This window comes from Anomaloglossus baeobatrachus, chromosome 1 (genome assembly GCF_048569485.1).
Source record: "Anomaloglossus baeobatrachus isolate aAnoBae1 chromosome 1, aAnoBae1.hap1, whole genome shotgun sequence".
In the NCBI taxonomy this organism is placed as follows: Eukaryota; Metazoa; Chordata; class Amphibia; order Anura; family Aromobatidae; genus Anomaloglossus; species Anomaloglossus baeobatrachus.
Window position 1 is genome coordinate 14,518,550 of NC_134353.1, and position 16,629 is coordinate 14,535,178.

At 50.5% G+C, this 16,629-nt stretch overlaps 1 protein-coding gene across 2 annotated transcripts in view; it reads left to right on the plus strand.

Moving 5' to 3' along the window:
* Nucleotides 1-16,629, plus strand: part of LOC142303903 (disintegrin and metalloproteinase domain-containing protein 33-like) — a 119,925-nt gene that overhangs the window by 56,647 nt on the left and 46,649 nt on the right. For both annotated transcript variants that reach the window (XM_075345770.1, XM_075345777.1), the window contains exon 3: nt 11,427-11,500. In XM_075345770.1, coding sequence (XP_075201885.1) covers nt 11,427-11,500 — 74 coding nt within the window. The remainder of the gene's footprint in view (nt 1-11,426; nt 11,501-16,629) is intronic.

The following is a 16,629-nucleotide window of genomic DNA, read 5'->3' on the forward strand; positions in this document are numbered from 1 at the left end:
GCCCCTATGTACAAGAATATAACTACTATAATACTGCCCCCTATGTACAAAAATATAACTACTATAATACTGCCCCTATGTACAAGAATATAACTACTATAATACTGCTCCTATGTACAAGAATATAACTACTATAATACTGCCCCCTATGTACAAGAATATAACTACTATAATACTGCCCCCTATATACAAGAATATAACTACTATAATACTGCTCTTATGTACAAGAATATAACTACTATAATACTGCCCCCTATATACAAGAATATAACTACTATAATACTGCTCCTATGTACAAGAATATAACGACTATAATACTGCCTCTATGTACAAGAATATAACTACTATAAAACTGCCCCTATATACAAGATTATAACTACTATAATACTGCCTCTATGTACAAGAATATAACTACTATAATACTGCCTCTATGTACAAGAATATAACTACTATAATACTGCCCCTATGTACAAGAATATAACTACTATAATACTGCCTCTATGTACAAGAATATAACTACTATAATACTGCCCTTATGTACAAGAATATAACTACTATAATACTGCCCCCTATATACAAGAATATAACTACTATAATACTGCCCCCTATATACAAGAATATAACTACTATAATACTGCTCCTATGTACAAGAATATAATTACTATAATACTGCCTCTATGTACAAGAATATAACTACTATAATACTGCCCTTATGTACAAGAATATAACTACTATAATACTGCTCCTATGTACAAGAATATAACTACTATAATACTGCCCCTATGTACAAGAATATAACTACTATAATACTGCCCCTATGTACAAGAATATAACTACTACCGGTATAATACTGCTCCTATATACAAGAATATAACTGCTATAACACTGCCTCTATGTACAAAAATATAACTACTATAATACTGCCCCCTATGTAGCAGAATATAACTACTATAATACTGCCCCTTATGTACAAGAATATAACTACTATAATACTGCCCCCTATGTACAAGAATATAACTACTATAATACTGCTCCTATGTACAGGAATATAACTACTATAATACTGCCCCCTATGTACAAGAATATAACTACTATAATACTGCCTCTATGTACAAGAATATAACTACTATAATACTGCCCTTATGTACAAGAATATAACTACTATAATACTGCCCTTATGTACAAGAATATAACTACTATAATACTGCTCCTATGTACAAGAATATAACTACTATAATACTGCCCCTATATACAAGAATATAACTACTATAATACTGCCCCTAAATACAAGAATATAACTACTATAATACTGCCCCCTATGTACAAGAATATAACTACTATAATACTGCCCCTATGTACAAGAATATAACTACTATAATACTGCCCCTATGTACAAGAATATAACTACTATAATACTGCCCCCTATGTACAAGAATATAACTACTATAATACTGCCCTAAATACAAGAATATAACTACTATAATACTGCCCCTATGTACAAGAATATAACTACTATAATACTGCCCCCTATGTACAAGAATATAATTACTATAATACTGCCCCCTATGTACAAGAATATAACTACTATAATACTGCCCCTAAATACAAGAATATAACTACTATAATACTGCCCCTATGTACAAGAATATAACTACTATAATACTGCCCCCTATGTACAAGAATATAACTACTATAATACTGCCCCCTATGTACAAGAATATAACTACTATAATACTGCTCCTATGTACAGGAATATAACTACTATAATACAGCTCCGGTTGTGATGATGGAATATGGGGAGTTGTGTATAATTTTGTGTAGGTTCGTATTTTAGGCGTGGTGAGCTGTCCATTCTGTGTATTCCTTGTGTGTACATTGTCCTGTTTGCAGGTTAATCACCCCCTGCCAGGCTTTGTCCATAAGTCTGGGGGAGGGGGCCTGGGAGATTATTCAGTCAGGCTGAAAACTTCCAGAGAGAGCAGTAAGATTCATCCTCTATGGTAGAAGCTGCGGCTCCCCAGAGAGACCCTGGACATTTATCACTTACTGGACTGTATCCGTGTTTCTGGACTACTTTACCCTTCGTGTGGTGGATTATTTGATGGTCCTTCTGACTTTCTTGGAATAAATGTTCTTTGGATTGTTCACCTCATCTCTCGCTCTGTTGATTGTGTGATATCAAAGAAGGACCCCATGACAACTGGTGGCAGCGGTGGATCAACAGAGCACAACCCAGTGGAGATCCACCTACAGAGTGAGTACAGAAACTGGACTGCATCCAGTCTACAGGAAAGAGCCAGAGATCTGGGCCTGAGCTACCAGGGACTGACTAACGAGACCTTACTTGATCTACTTGTGGATGAGAGCCAGTCCACCTCCTCCCAGATGTCTAACGGACAAACACTGGGGACGGGATCCCTGCCCCAAAAAGCCAGTGGTTGTTGTGGTATGAAGAAGAGATGGCGGTTCTGGGCCCAGGTGATTCTCAGGAGTATAAGGAGCAGGCTGCTCGCCGAGCACAGAGGAGACAAGAAGCAATGGAGTCCGGCAGAGGGAGTAATGTGAGTTGGAGTGTAAACCCAGTGATCCGGGAGCCTGTACAGATCACCCGGGCGGACTTCAAGCCATTTGATGAGGCTTCTGGAGATGTGGAGGGGTTCTTCAAGGACTTTGATCAGCGGTGTGTGGTGATGGAGGTTCCCCACTCTGGCTGGGTGCGTTTGTTAGTGGGACTCCTGAACGGAAGCCTGGCAGAGGCTTATCGCACCATTGACTCACAGCAGAACCGGGATTACAACATTGTAAAGTGGACTATCTTGGATTACCATGTCATCATTACAGACTAGGGCACAGTTCCGAGACCTCCCATGCACCACGGGGGGATCGTTTAGGATGTATGCCCATAAGATGTCCCAGGCATGTCGGAGATGGCTGGAAGCGGAAGACGCCTTCACTGTGGAAGACGTTATACAGGTATTTCTTATAGAACAATTTCTTTACAAATGTCCCTCAGAAATACGAGAGTGGGTCAGAGAGCGCACACCGTGCACCTTGTATAGAGCTGCAGCCCTGGCTGATGAGGCCCTTACTATCCGACCGCAATGGAGGGGGCTTCTGGACAATAAGACACAGCCTGCTCCTGCTCCCCGCCCTCTCCAGTTATATCTGCCCCTCCACCCAGCTGCAGACGATGACAACCATGGCTCACAATTCTAGGCCCCAACAGTACCAACCACGCCCTGGGGGAATCACAGATAGGAGATGTTATGGGTGCGGACAACCTGGCACCTGCAATCCAGTTGTCCCGCAAGGATTCGGAAGGACCCCCCACGCACCTCCATTTCGTCCAGTGCATTTTGTGCACTCCATCCCGCCTGAGGAAGAGTTACCACCACCTCCACTGAGTGTACTGCTGACTCCTGCTCCATAGATGCCCCTGTTGCAGTGTATGGTCTCCGCCTTTGTCACCAGGTTCTCCTACTGCCTTCTCTAGAATGCACATTGGAAGGAGCACAACGCAGAGGAGATGTTATCGAGGTGGGCAGCCTGGGCATCTGCAAAACACTTCCCTGCTGGTGGATGAGGAATGACTTTGTACCAAATTGACCTGTTCATTCCCAAATTCAAGGGGAAAGAGTTCTCACCCCTTCAAGTTGACTTGCCTAATGCTCAGACACTCCTCGTCGACCACTAAGGGTTTATGGGGTGAGAGCCACAGCCCCGAGTTCCTCTCATCATCAAAGTAAGCACTTACAGGAGGTTGTGCTGGATGGACAGAGAGTCATTGGATTTTGTGACTCGGGGGCGTTTCTCACAATAGCTGATCCCCGGGTGGTTCAGCCAGAGGTGATACATCATGGACCAGGGATCGTTATTGAATTGGCTGGAGGACAAAGGAGGAAAATTCTAAAGGCGACTGTAGATCTGGACTTTGGCTTTGGGGTCAAACAATGTGTGGTTGGGGTGATGAGCGGCTGCCTGCAGATATTCTCCTAGGAAATGATGTGGGAGATCTACAATGCTGATTTGTGAGTGCAGGAAACACAGTTTGAGTGAAGGAGGACACAAAGGGATGCTTGTCCTTTCAACCCTATCGCTGTACAAGGGGCTACCTACAGCTTCTCCATCCAATAAAAGCGTAGAAGCCAACACCAGAGCGCTGATGGACTGTCCCGACAAGAAGAACCATAGACTATCCACAGCTGAGCAACATGGACTTAAGTGAGGTGGTCAGAGGTCTGTGTAGACCTCATGGCGCACTCACTTATCAAGAAAGAGGATGTGATGTAGAATATGGGGGGTTGTGTATCATGTTGTGTGGGTTCGTATTTTAGGTATGGTGCTCTGTCCATTCTGTGTACAATGTCCTGTTTGCAGGTTAATCACCCCCTGCCGGACTTTTGTCCCTTAGTCTGGGGGAGGGGGGCCTGGGATCCACCAAACTCTCTTCTTACCTGGGAGATTATTCTGTCTGTCTGATAGCTTCAAGAGAGAAGCAGGAAGATTCATCCTCTATCAAAAAGGATAAAAATGAAAGTCGGATATCCAGGTTTTCTATGTATGCAATAACATTATCATTTACAATATAAAAATCATTCTTGTCACCATGGTAAGATCTAATGAGGACTCACCCTTAGCTCCTACCATGGTGACAAGAATGTTTTCTATATTGTAAATGATTATGCTATTGCATACATAGAAAACCTGGATATCCGACTTTGATTTTTATCCTTTTTGATACTTTCTATCGTTGTTTATTGTCCAGTGTTTATCTTTATATGATGGTAAGGTATACGTTCATACGATTAAGTAAATCATCCTCTGTGGGAGAAGCTGAAGCTCCTTAGAGAAACCTGGACATTTATCGCTTACTGGACTATATCCATGTTTCTGGACTATTTTACCCTCTGTGTGGTGGATTATTTTATGGACATTCTGATTTGCTTGGAATTAAAGTTCTTTGGATTGTTCAATCATCTCTCACTCTGTTGATTGTGTGATATGGGAGAAGGACCTTGTGACACTGCTACCTATATACAAGAATATAACTACTATAATACTGCCCCTATGTACAAGAATATAACTATTATAATACTGCCCCTATGTAAAAGAATATAACTACTATAATACTGCCCACAAGGTTTCTATACAGGCGGCTCTGGTGGATTTCCTGCCTTTTGGTCCCATGCGTTTCTATATAGGCGGCCCTAGTGGATTTTCCACCTCTTGGTCTCATACGTTTCTATACGGGTGACCCCAGTGGATTTCTGGCCTCTTGGTACCCTACGTTTTTATTCAGGCCGCCAAGTGGATTTCTGGCCTCTTGGTCCCCTACGTTTCTATTCAGGCGGCCCGGTGGATTTCCGGCCTCTTGGTCCCATACATTTGTATACAGGCAGCTCTGGTGGATTTCCCACCTTTTGGTCCATGTGTTTCTATACAGGCGGCTCCGGGGTGACGTCACGTTCCTGGTATCTTCCTGGCAGGCGCTTGTCTCTGGGAACATGGAGTGTGACGGTCGTTATCTGAGTTTTCAGCTCTCCTTATTTGGAGACGTTTGGTGACTCTTGTGAGCCGTTTGCCTCCACTAATAGTTTACAAATGCTATAAAAATTACAGTGATATGAGGAAAAATGCTGGAAAGTGCCCAACATTGTCAGCGGGCGGCTCCGAGCTCAGCGGCTTAACTCCTGCCGGCACCAGACGCTGGGGTCACACTGAGGGAAGACGGTAACATTCGACGTTAACATGATCCTGCCTGATGGAGATCGGTGGTCTCCACATAACACAGACATAGCAGTTCATACCCGGGGCTCGAGCAGCGGAGCACGGACCCATCAATGTCCACCACTCTCCGAGAAGCCACCGCAGAACCCCAGCTGGGCTCCCTGGATCATGTCCCAAGGGGACCAATAGAGATGACTGAGTTCCAGCATCTATGTGACCACCGGTAAGGTCCCAGCTCAATGTGGCTTCTGAGGGGATGAACTGCAATCTGAGCAAGCTCCAATCACAGTTGTAACCGGCAGTGGTCTGCTGTATTATACAGCCAGTGCCGAGCTGGTACAGATCGCAGCCCCCACGGTACATATATGGAGGAGACCTGCAGCCCCCAGGAAACACTTCTGAGCGGTGACCACTTTACTGACCCGTAATATTTTACCACAAAAATTGAAATGTGTGTCCACCGTCACGGAGGAGACCCAGCAGGGTGGGACACTCTGGAGAAACTCTGGTCACCAGGAGTCGTCGTAGACCGGAGGCACCCATATATGTTTCCATTCAGGGGTCCAAGAGGTCAGAGGCCACATCTACTTGCTCCTGTAATAGGTCTATTAGACTGTAAAGGGCCCATGTCATCTTCTTACTCCAGGGCCTTTGTTTGCCGGTGCCCCCCCATAGAGTTCTTACACCGGGGCCCCTTTCTTCCGGTGTCCTCTGCAGTGATCTTACACCAGGGCCCTTTTCTTCTGGTGCCCCCTGTAGTGTTCTTACACTGAGGTCCTTTTCTTCTGGTGCCCTCAGTAGTGTTCTTGCACCAGGGCCTTTTTCTGCCGGTGCCCTCTGTAGTGTTCTTACACCGGGGCTCTTTTCTGCCAGTGCTTCCTGTAGTGTTCTTACGCTGGGCCCTTTTCTTCCGGTGCCCTCTGTAGTGTTCTTACACCGAGGCCCTTTTCTTCCGGTGCCCTCTGTAGTGTTCTTACACTGAGGTCCTTTTCTTCTGGTGCCCCCTCCCCATAGTGTTCTTACACCGAGGCCCTTTTCTTCTGGTGCCCTCTGTAGTGTTCTTACACCAAGGCTCTTTTCTTTTGGTGCCCTCTGTAGTAGTGTTCTTACACCGAGGCCCTTTTCTTCCGGTGCCCCCTGTAGTGTTCTTACACCGAGGCCCTTTTCTTCCGGTGCCCTCTGTAGTGTTCTTACACCGCGGCCCTTTTTTTCTGGTGCCCTCTGTAGTGTTCTTACACCGCGGCCCTTTTTTTCTGGTGCCCTCTGAAGTGTTCTTACACCGCGGCCCTTTTTTTCTGGTGCCCTCTGTAGTGTTCTTACACCGCGGCCCTTTTTTTCTGGTGCCCTCTGTAGTGTTCTTACACCGCGGCCCTTTTTTTCTGGTGCCCTCTGTAGTGTTCTTACACCGCGGCCCTTTTTTTCTGGTGCCCTCTGAAGTGTTCTTACACCGAGGCCCTTTTCTTCCAGTGCCCTCAGTAGTGTTCTTACACCGAGGCCCTTTTCTTCCAATGCCCTCTGTAGTGTTCTTACACCGAGGCCCTTTTCTTCCAGTGCCCTCAGTAGTGTTCTTACACCGAGGCCCTTTTCTTCCGGTGCCCTCAGTAGTGTTCTTACACCAGGGCCCTTTTCTTCTGGTGCACCCTGTAGTGTTCTGACAATGAGGCCCTTTTCTTCTGGTGCCCTCAGTAGTGTTCTTACAATGAGGCCCTTTTCTTCAGGTGCCCTCTGTAGTGTTCTTACACCGGGGCCCTTTTCTACTGGTGCCCTCAGTAGATTTCTTACACCGGGGCCCTTTTCTACTGGTGCCCCTCCCCATAGTGTTCTTACACCAAGGCCCTTTTCTACTGGTGCCCATCCCCATAGTGTTCTTACACCAAGGCTCTTTTCTTCCGGTGCCCTCTGTAGTGTTCTTACACCGGGGCCCTTTTCTACTGGTGCCCTCAGTAGATTTCTTACACCGGGGCCCTTTTCTACTGGTGCCCATCCACATAGTGTTCTTACACCAAGGCCCTTTTCTTCCGGTGCCCTCTGTAGTGTTCTTACACCGTGGCCCTTTTCTACTGGTGCCCTCAGTAGATTTCTTACACCGGGGCCCTTTTCTACTGGTGCCCCTCCCCATAGTGTTCTTACACCAAGGCCCTTTTCTACTGGTGCCCATCCCCATAGTGTTCTTACACCAAGGCCCTTTTCTTCTGGTGCCCTCTGTAGTGTTCTTGCACCAAGGTCCTTTTCTGACGGTCCCCCCTCATAGTGTTCTTACACCAGGGCCCTTTTCTGCTGCTGCCCCCCATAGTATTCTCACACTGGGTCCCTTTTCTGCTGGTGCCCCCCCCCCATAGTGTTCTTGCAACGGGTCCCTTTTCTTCCGGTGCCACCTGTAGCATTCTTACACCGGGGCCCTTTTCTTCCGGTGCCACCTGTAGCATTCTTACACCGGGGCCCTTTTCTGCTGGTGCCCCCCATAGTATTCTGATACCGAGGCTCTTTTCTGCTGGTGCCTCCCCCCCATAGTGTTCTTACATCAGGGCTCTCTTCTGCCAGCACTCCCCTCTGGCACATACCACCTGATGTGCCCCATATCAGCCCCAATGACAGCCCTGACAGTCTTTAGCCTTTGCCTCTGTTTTTATGAATGGTGTTTGGGCGATGAAGTGTTAACCACCCAAATCCTTCCAGGAAACAATCCAGATTTGGCATGAAGCCCCGTGATGGGGGCATTAATCACCCCAGACCTCTGCGGAGTCTGACATTCCTCAGATATGAGAGGGTTATTAATACACCGCCCTATCGCTTGTAGAACATGGATCATCAAGAGCGACAGTGAAGGATCAGGAGACACCTAGAGGTTCCCACATGACTCCTCCTGTCACTCCTGCCTGGTAGCGGTCTCCATCCTCCATCTTGGATTTTCGGTGGGGTGGGAATACTCTTTGTTTTCTACTATTTTCGCTTTGCAGACAAGCTGGGGTTAAGGCATCAGGACCGTCTACCCCAGCCAGTAGTGGTCGTCTGCCACCGTGACATAAAGAGTAACTGGTAATTAAGGCTTCAACCACCCTGTAGTTAAAGTCCAGAAGCAATAATAGACTTTCCATTTTCTGAGCAGAGGGGGGATTCTGCGCTGAGGACCTCCGGGGGTGAATGTCCACCTCCTCCTGTCCTTCTGCCTCCTGACTAGGACTCGGAGGTCTGCACTTTCCTGCAGTTGTCTCTCAGGATGTAGCTCATGTAGGAGGAGAAGTTAGCTACTTCCCTGCTCACTGATGTTACCGGGGACTACAATTCCCAGCATTTAGGTTTGGATGGTGCTTTCCCCCTTAACAGAGGCTAAGACGATAAGTGTCCCAAAAAAATCAGGGAGAGTGGACGGAGCAGGAGACTTTGGTGACAGAAAGCTGCTCCGTGGGCGGTAAAATGGCTGACGAGGGCAAAGATGGGAATTTGGTTTTTTTCTGCAGTGAGGTTGTAGAGCAGAGAACGAGACACGTGATCAACCCGGTGTACGTGAAAAATCTGTGTCTGCCCCGGGGCCTGAACTCACCTGGTGAGGCACAGACCTCATGTATGACACAGGACAAGCGCCGGAGGGCAGACATTGTGTGCTGCAGCTGCAAGACACTGATCCAGAGACCAGAAACTGATCCCGAGAGTCCCTGAGGGACCAGACCCTGATCCCGAGAGACCAGACCCTGATCCCGAGAGTCCACACACTGATCCCGAGAGTCCACACACTGATCCCGAGGGACCAGACCCTGATCCCGAAAGACCAGACCCTGATCCCGAGAGACCAGACCCTAATCCCGAGAGACCAGGCCCTGACCCCGAGAGACCAGGCCCTGATCCCGAGAGACCAGGCCCTGATCCCGAGAGACCAGGCCCTGATCCCGAGAGACCAGGCCCTGACCCCGAGAGACCAGGCCCTGACCCCGAGAGACCAGGCCCTGACCCCGAGAGACCAGGCCCTGACCCCGAGAGACCAGGCCCTGATCCCGAGAGACCAGGCCCTGATCCCGAGAGACCAGGCCCTGATCCCGAGAGACCAGGCCCTGATCCCGAGAGACCAGGCCCTGATCCCGAGAGACCAGGCCCTGACCCCGAGAGACCAGGCCCTGACCCCGAGAGACCAGGCCCTGACCCCGAGAGACCAGGCCCTGACCCCGAGAGACCAGGCCCTGACCCCGAGAGACCAGGCCCTGACCCCGAGAGACCAGGCCCTGACCCCGAGAGACCAGGCCCTGACCCCGAGAGACCAGGCCCTGACCCCGAGAGACCAGGCCCTGACCCCGAGAGACCAGGCCCTGACCCCGAGAGACCAGGCCCTGACCCCGAGAGACCAGGCCCTGACCCCGAGAGACCAGGCCCTGACCCCGAGAGACCAGGCCCTGACCCCGAGAGACCAGGCCCTGACCCCGAGAGACCAGGCCCTGACCCCGAGAGACCAGGCCCTGACCCCGAGAGACCAGGCCCTGACCCCGAGAGACCAGGCCCTGACCCCGAGAGACCAGGCCCTGACCCCGAGAGACCAGGCCCTGACCCCGAGAGACCAGGCCCTGACCCCGAGAGACCAGGCCCTGACCCCGAGAGACCAGGCCCTGACCCCGAGAGACCAGGCCCTGACCCCGAGAGACCAGGCCCTGACCCCGAGAGACCAGGCCCTGACCCCGAGAGACCAGGCCCTGACCCCGAGAGACCAGGCCCTGACCCCGAGAGACCAGGCCCTGATCCCGAGAGACCAGGCCCTGATCCCGAGAGACCAGGCCCTGATCCCGAGAGACCAGGCCCTGATCCCGAGAGACCAGGCCCTGATCCCGAGAGACCAGGCCCTGATCCCGAGAGACCAGGCCCTGATCCCGAGAGACCAGGCCCTGATCCCGAGAGACCAGGCCCTGATCCCGAGAGACCAGGCCCTGATCCCGAGAGACCAGGCCCTGATCCCGAGAGACCAGGCCCTGATCCCGAGAGACCAGGCCCTGATCCCGAGAGACCAGGCCCTGATCCCGAGAGACCAGGCCCTGATCCCGAGAGACCAGGCCCTGATCCCGAGAGACCAGGCCCTGATCCCGAGAGACCAGGCCCTGATCCCGAGAGACCAGGCCCTGACCCCGAGAGACCAGGCCCTGACCCCGAGAGACCAGGCCCTGACCCCGAGAGACCAGGCCCTGACCCCGAGAGACGAGGCCCTGACCCCGAGAGACCAGGCCCTGACCCCGAGAGACCAGGCCCTGACCCCGAGCGAGCAGACTTGCTGTGACTAATGCGGGAAAGGAAGGGCTGGGGCTGTTGCAGGGACAAGGCACTGCTGTGAAAAGGAGGCACTGCTATAAGAGGGAGGCACTGCTATAAGAGGGAGGCACTGCTATAAGAGGGAGGCACTGCTATAAGAGGGAGGCACTGCTATAAGAGGGAGGCACTGCTATAAGAGGGAGGCACTGCTATAAGAGGGAGGCACTGCTATAAGAGGGAGGTACTGCTGTCGGAAGGAGGCAGTGCTATAGGATGGAGGTAGCGCTTTCGGAAGGAGGCACTGCTGTGAGGCGGAGGCACTGCACAGACTCTCACTACACAGGAGATAGAGTTTAGATCCCACCTAGCGCCCCCTGTGGTCAGGACGTCATAGTACCACTGCTGCAGGAATGGTGATTTGTGTCTCGATCTTTCTGCTTCTGATCCACTGATATTAATGATTTTGTCTTCATCAGGTGGATCCGGCTCACGGGGAGATCCAGGTGATGTCAGAAGGAAAACATCTCATCCTGGAGGTGGAGAGGAACCAGTAAGTGATTGCTATAGAATAGGGCTTCACACCATGATGCACACTCTTGCGTTCTTCCTGCCACCACAGCGCACACTCTCAGGCTCTTCCTGGCTCCACAGCGCACACTCTCAGGCTCTTCCTGGCACCACAGCGCACACTCTCAGGCTCTTCCTGGCTCCACAGCGCACACTCTCAGGCTCTTCCTGGCTCCACAGCGCACACTCTCAGGCTCTTCCTGGCTCCACAGCGCACACTCTCAGGCTCTTCCTGGCTCCACAGCGCACACTCTCAGGCTCTTCCTGACACCACGGCGCACACTCTTGCGCTCTTCATGGTGTGAAGCCCCGCTAGTATGTGTCGGTGCAGTACCTTCAGGGACTCCACGTGGATGGAACAGTCTGGTCACAGGTAGGGAACCTTCTTTTAGGATTGTCGTGACGCCACTCTCAGTATTGCGGTCAGCGGGGACCGCCACTGCAGATTAAGGGATGCCTGGGGCTGATGGTGGGTGCAGTCAGTATATTAGCCCCCTGAGAGTGAGGCCAGCCCCAGGCCCCGGTGTATGTGTGTGGGACCACAGGTCGCAGAATGACTTAAACACAGTCCAAGAAGTCTTTCAACGTGTTTACTCACTGTTTGGAGGTCACGGTGAGATGCCCGGGCGACACTGTGATAACCAGGTTGAACCAGGAATTCCAGGAGGCCGTTCTGAGGGTAGCTGTCCACTCGCCTTCCTTGCACTCTGTTTTAGGAGGATCCTTTGCTTGAAGCGTGGTAGGACCCCTCCAGGGAAGCTGTTACCACCCTGCTCCCCTCTCTCTGGCTCGTCTGCCGGCAGCGTGGCCTTGGTGGGATGGCTTCTGGCCCTGTCCCCTTATGGGCCTGGTGATTGCTGCTTGGCTCAAGCTCTGTGTAGTCGTGGTGAGGGCATGAAGTACCCCCCCCCCACCTGTAGGTTAAGCAGCTCTGGATGATCTGCTGCCTGTGCTGGGGACCTAGTTCCCCTTGTGTGCTCGGATACCGGGATCTCCGTACTCAGCCACCCTTCTCTCTGGATGATTTTCAGGCCGACCCACGGTGCCCTTTCTCCCCCGCTTTCAGCTACTGCACTCCTCAGGACCTGTCTCACACTCTAGAGCTCCTCTGCCCTGCTTCCTCACACTTCAACTTCTTCCTCCAGACTCCCCTCTTCCTCTCTCTCTCTGCCCTGCTTCCTAGCAACCAGCCCCTGAACACACCCCCAGCTGGGAATTGAAAGTTAACCCCTTCTGGCTACCCAAGGGTCCCCTCTGGTAATGTGGGAGGCCTGGTCACTATATGTTTGTGTGTGCACCTCATCCTGGCCTTTGGAGATTACCTGGAAGCATTGCTCCCGCATGGGTGCAATACTCTGTGGTGCCTGACCAAGTCAGGGGCGCCACATTCCCCCTTAGTTATCATCAGCACGTCCTCGGGCTGCAAAGACAAGAGAAAGATAAAGGTAAATACAAACTTTTCCCACACAGGGGCAATTATTTACATTTAAACATGCCAGGTACCATTCCACCACCAACCACCCACATGTCCGAACCCCACCCAAAAACCTCCAGGAGGTAGGTCGCCGGTCCTTTTGGTGACCAGGGCTGGGCCATCACATTCCCCAGACCTTTCCTCCAATCTTCCTCTCCTGAGGAGAGTGGTGTAAGGTAGGCCCCATAAACAGGCGTACCCGCTTCCGAGTGTTGGAGGGCAGGCCCCATAAACAGGCGTGCCCCCTTGTTGGTGCAGAGCCATGCCCCTCAACAGGCAGACTCTGTGGTTGATACCAAGAAGGCAACTTTTTACAATGCAAAGTTTGTGGTTAAAGCCAGTTCATAACCAGTGGTCTAACATTTTAAGGAGGTCTCACAATAGTCCTTGTGGGCACATTTCGCTTAAACGTTACCTAACTGTAAACAGGTTAAACATTACATTTCATACAGTCACTTTGAACTAAACTGTACTTTCTCTATAGCGTAATGGGAGCTGACCAAAGTTGCTGCGGGTTGACCTACGCAGTACTATACTGTCATCTGTCTGAGGTTGTGTCCTCCCACCCGATGTATGTGTCTCAATGTGAATAATAGGTGTACTATGTATTGATGCCAGTGCATGGTCTTCTGCTTCAGCTACATTTGGCTCTTCCAGGTTCTGAACAGGTTCTTCTGGGTCTCTTACTTCTCCAGATTGAGGGAATGTAATAACCGGAATAACTACTGCTCCATTGTATTGAGGCCAACTTGCTGGAAAATCTCCAAGTACAGTATGGATCATCTTTTCTTTTGGTTCTTGAACTGGCAAAGGGTTGGGACTTTCTTCAGGGGTTCTTAGTTGTTCAGGACATTTCTTTAAGCGATCTCTAGAAACGACAGCTGTTGTTTTTCCTCTATCTTTGCTGATAAGGCATGTCTTTTCATTGCTAAGCGTCGATGGTAACACAGTATAGGGTTCTTCTTCCCAGTGATTGTCAAGTTTATGACGTCTTCTCTTTCTTTTGAGAACTATATCTCCTGGCATCAAAGGAACAGCAGGTGCTTTTCGATTGTAGGCCTTTTCTTGTTTCTCACGCTGCTGAGTCAGGCTTCGCTCCACACACTCTTGTACTTTCTTGTATTGGGCTTGGCGGTTGGAATCCCAATCAGCACCTTGTAGGTGGTCTTCAGGGGTCTCAACTCCCATTTCCAGATCTACTGGCAATCTCCCTGGTCTGGCCCTCATCAGGTATGCCGGTGTGCAGTTCGTGGAACTCACAGGGATGTTGTTATACATGTCCACTAGATCGGGCAGTTTTTCCGGCCACTGACTTCGTTCTTCTAGTGGGAGCGTCTTCAGAAGGTCGAGAATGATGTGGTTCATCTTCTCACACATGCCATTGGTCTGAGGATGGTAAGGCGTAGTACGGATCTTCTGGCAGCCGTATAGGTTACAAAACTCCTTAAACACTTCAGCTTCAAAGGCTGGTCCTTGGTCAGTGAGCACTTGGTCTGGATAGCCATGTGGTCGACAGAAATGTGTCTGGAACGCTTTGGCTGCAGTCTGACCGGTCAAGTCCTTGACTGGTACTACCACCAGGAATCTGGAGTAGTGGTCAACCATAGTGAGAGCGTAGTTGTAGCCTTGTCTGCTGGGTGCCAACTTTACATGGTCCAGGGCCACGATCTCCAGGGGCCGTTTAGTTTGGATTGGCTGGAGTGGTGCTCTCTGGCTGTGCTGGTCTTTTCTTCTAAGATTGCAGGGCCCGCAGTTTCGACACCACTTCTCTAGGGCAGATCTCATGCCCACCCAGTAGAATCTTACTTTAAGTAGGGCCTCCAGTTTCTTCCAACCAAAGTGGCCTGCACCATTGTGATAGGCTTCTAGCACCATCCTCGTATCCTTCTGTGGTACAATCACTTGCCACACCTTCTCATGCGTCCTCGGGTCAATGATGCTCCTGTAAAGTTTGTCTTGATAGATGAATAATCGACCCCTCTCCTTCCATAGGTACTGTGCCTCAGGTGGGGCTCCTTTGTCAAGGCTGGCGCCAGGCTGGTTGATCAGTTTCTTTACCAAGCCTACCGCTGGATCATTTTCCTGGGTCTCCTTCCAGTTGTAGTGAGGTAGTGGGTTCAGGGTCACCTCTTGGCGGTTGGCACGCAACTGCCGGCACTGTTTTGCTCCATGGCGATGGAACGCTGGCAGCTCAATCTCTTCAAGATCATCTACATCTTCACCCTCGTCTGCTAGGTGAGGCATCCTGGACAGAGCATCTGCGTTGCCGTTCTTGCGGCCAGCTCGATACTTGACAGTAAAGTCATAATTCGCCAGTCGGGCTACCCAACGCTGCTCCATGGCACCCAATTTAGCAGTATCCAAGTGGGTCAGGGGGTTGTTGTCCGTGAAGACAGTGAATTTGGTGGCTGCCAGGTAGTGTTTGAACCGCTCTGTGATAGCCCATACCATGGCCAGGAACTCTAGCTTAAATGAGCTATAATTTTCTGGGTTTCTTTCAGTAGGCCTGAGCTTCCTGCTGGCGTAAGCAATCACACGCTCTTTGCCTCCCTGCACCTGTGAAAGCACTGCTCCCAGTCCCACATTACTGGCATCTGTGTACAGTACGAATGGCAGACCGTAGTCAGGGTAGGCTAGGATCTCTTCACCCGTCAAGGCCCCTTTCATTTGTCTGAAGGAGTGTTCTTCTGCTTCTCCCCAGTGAAATGGCGGGCCGGAGATCTTTCCTTTCTTCTTTGGGTGGCCTACCAGGAGCTCTTGCAAAGGCGCTGCCATTTTCGTGTAGCCCTTGATGAACCTTCTGTAGTAGCCTACCAAGCCAAGGAACTGACGTACCTCCCGAACGGTAGTAGGTGTGGGCCATTCCTGGATGACTGTGACCTTCTCTGGGTCCGGTGCTACTCCTTCTGCACTGACCACGTGACCTAGGTACTGGACCTTTGGCTTCAGTAGATGGCACTTGGATGGTTTCAGCTTCATTCCATATCGGGATAGCGCTTCAAAGACTTCAGCCAGGTGTTTCAGGTGGTCCTCGTAGGTCTTGGAGTACACGATGACATCATCCAGGTAGAGCAGGACGGTCTCAAAGTTGAGGTGCCCTAGGCAGCATTCCATAAGCCTCTGGAAGGTCCCGGGGGCATTGCAGAGTCCAAATGGCATGCTGTTGAACTCACAGAGGCCCATTGGGGTGGTGAAGGCCGTCTTCTCCCGATCTTCCTCTGCTACAGATACTTGCCAGTAGCCACTAGTAAGATCTAGGGTAGAAAAGTAGTTGGAGGTTTTTAAGGCAGCGAGGGATTCCTCTATCCTTGGCAAAGGGTAGGCATCCTTGTGTGTTATCTGATTTATCCGTCTGTAATCCACACACATCCTCATCGTGCCATCCTTCTTCCTCACCAGGACTAGGGGAGCTGCCCAGGGGCTGCAACTGTCCCTTATGACTCCTGCCTCCTTCATGTCCTTCAGCATGTCCTTTGTGCGCTGGTAATGGGCTGGTGGAATAGGCCTATGTCTTTCCTTAATGGGAGGATGACTGCCTGTGGGTATGTGATGTTGCACCCCTTTGATCCTACCAAAGTCTAGTGGGTTCTTACTAAAGACCTGCTCGTATTCCTGCACGACCCTGTAAACCCCATGTT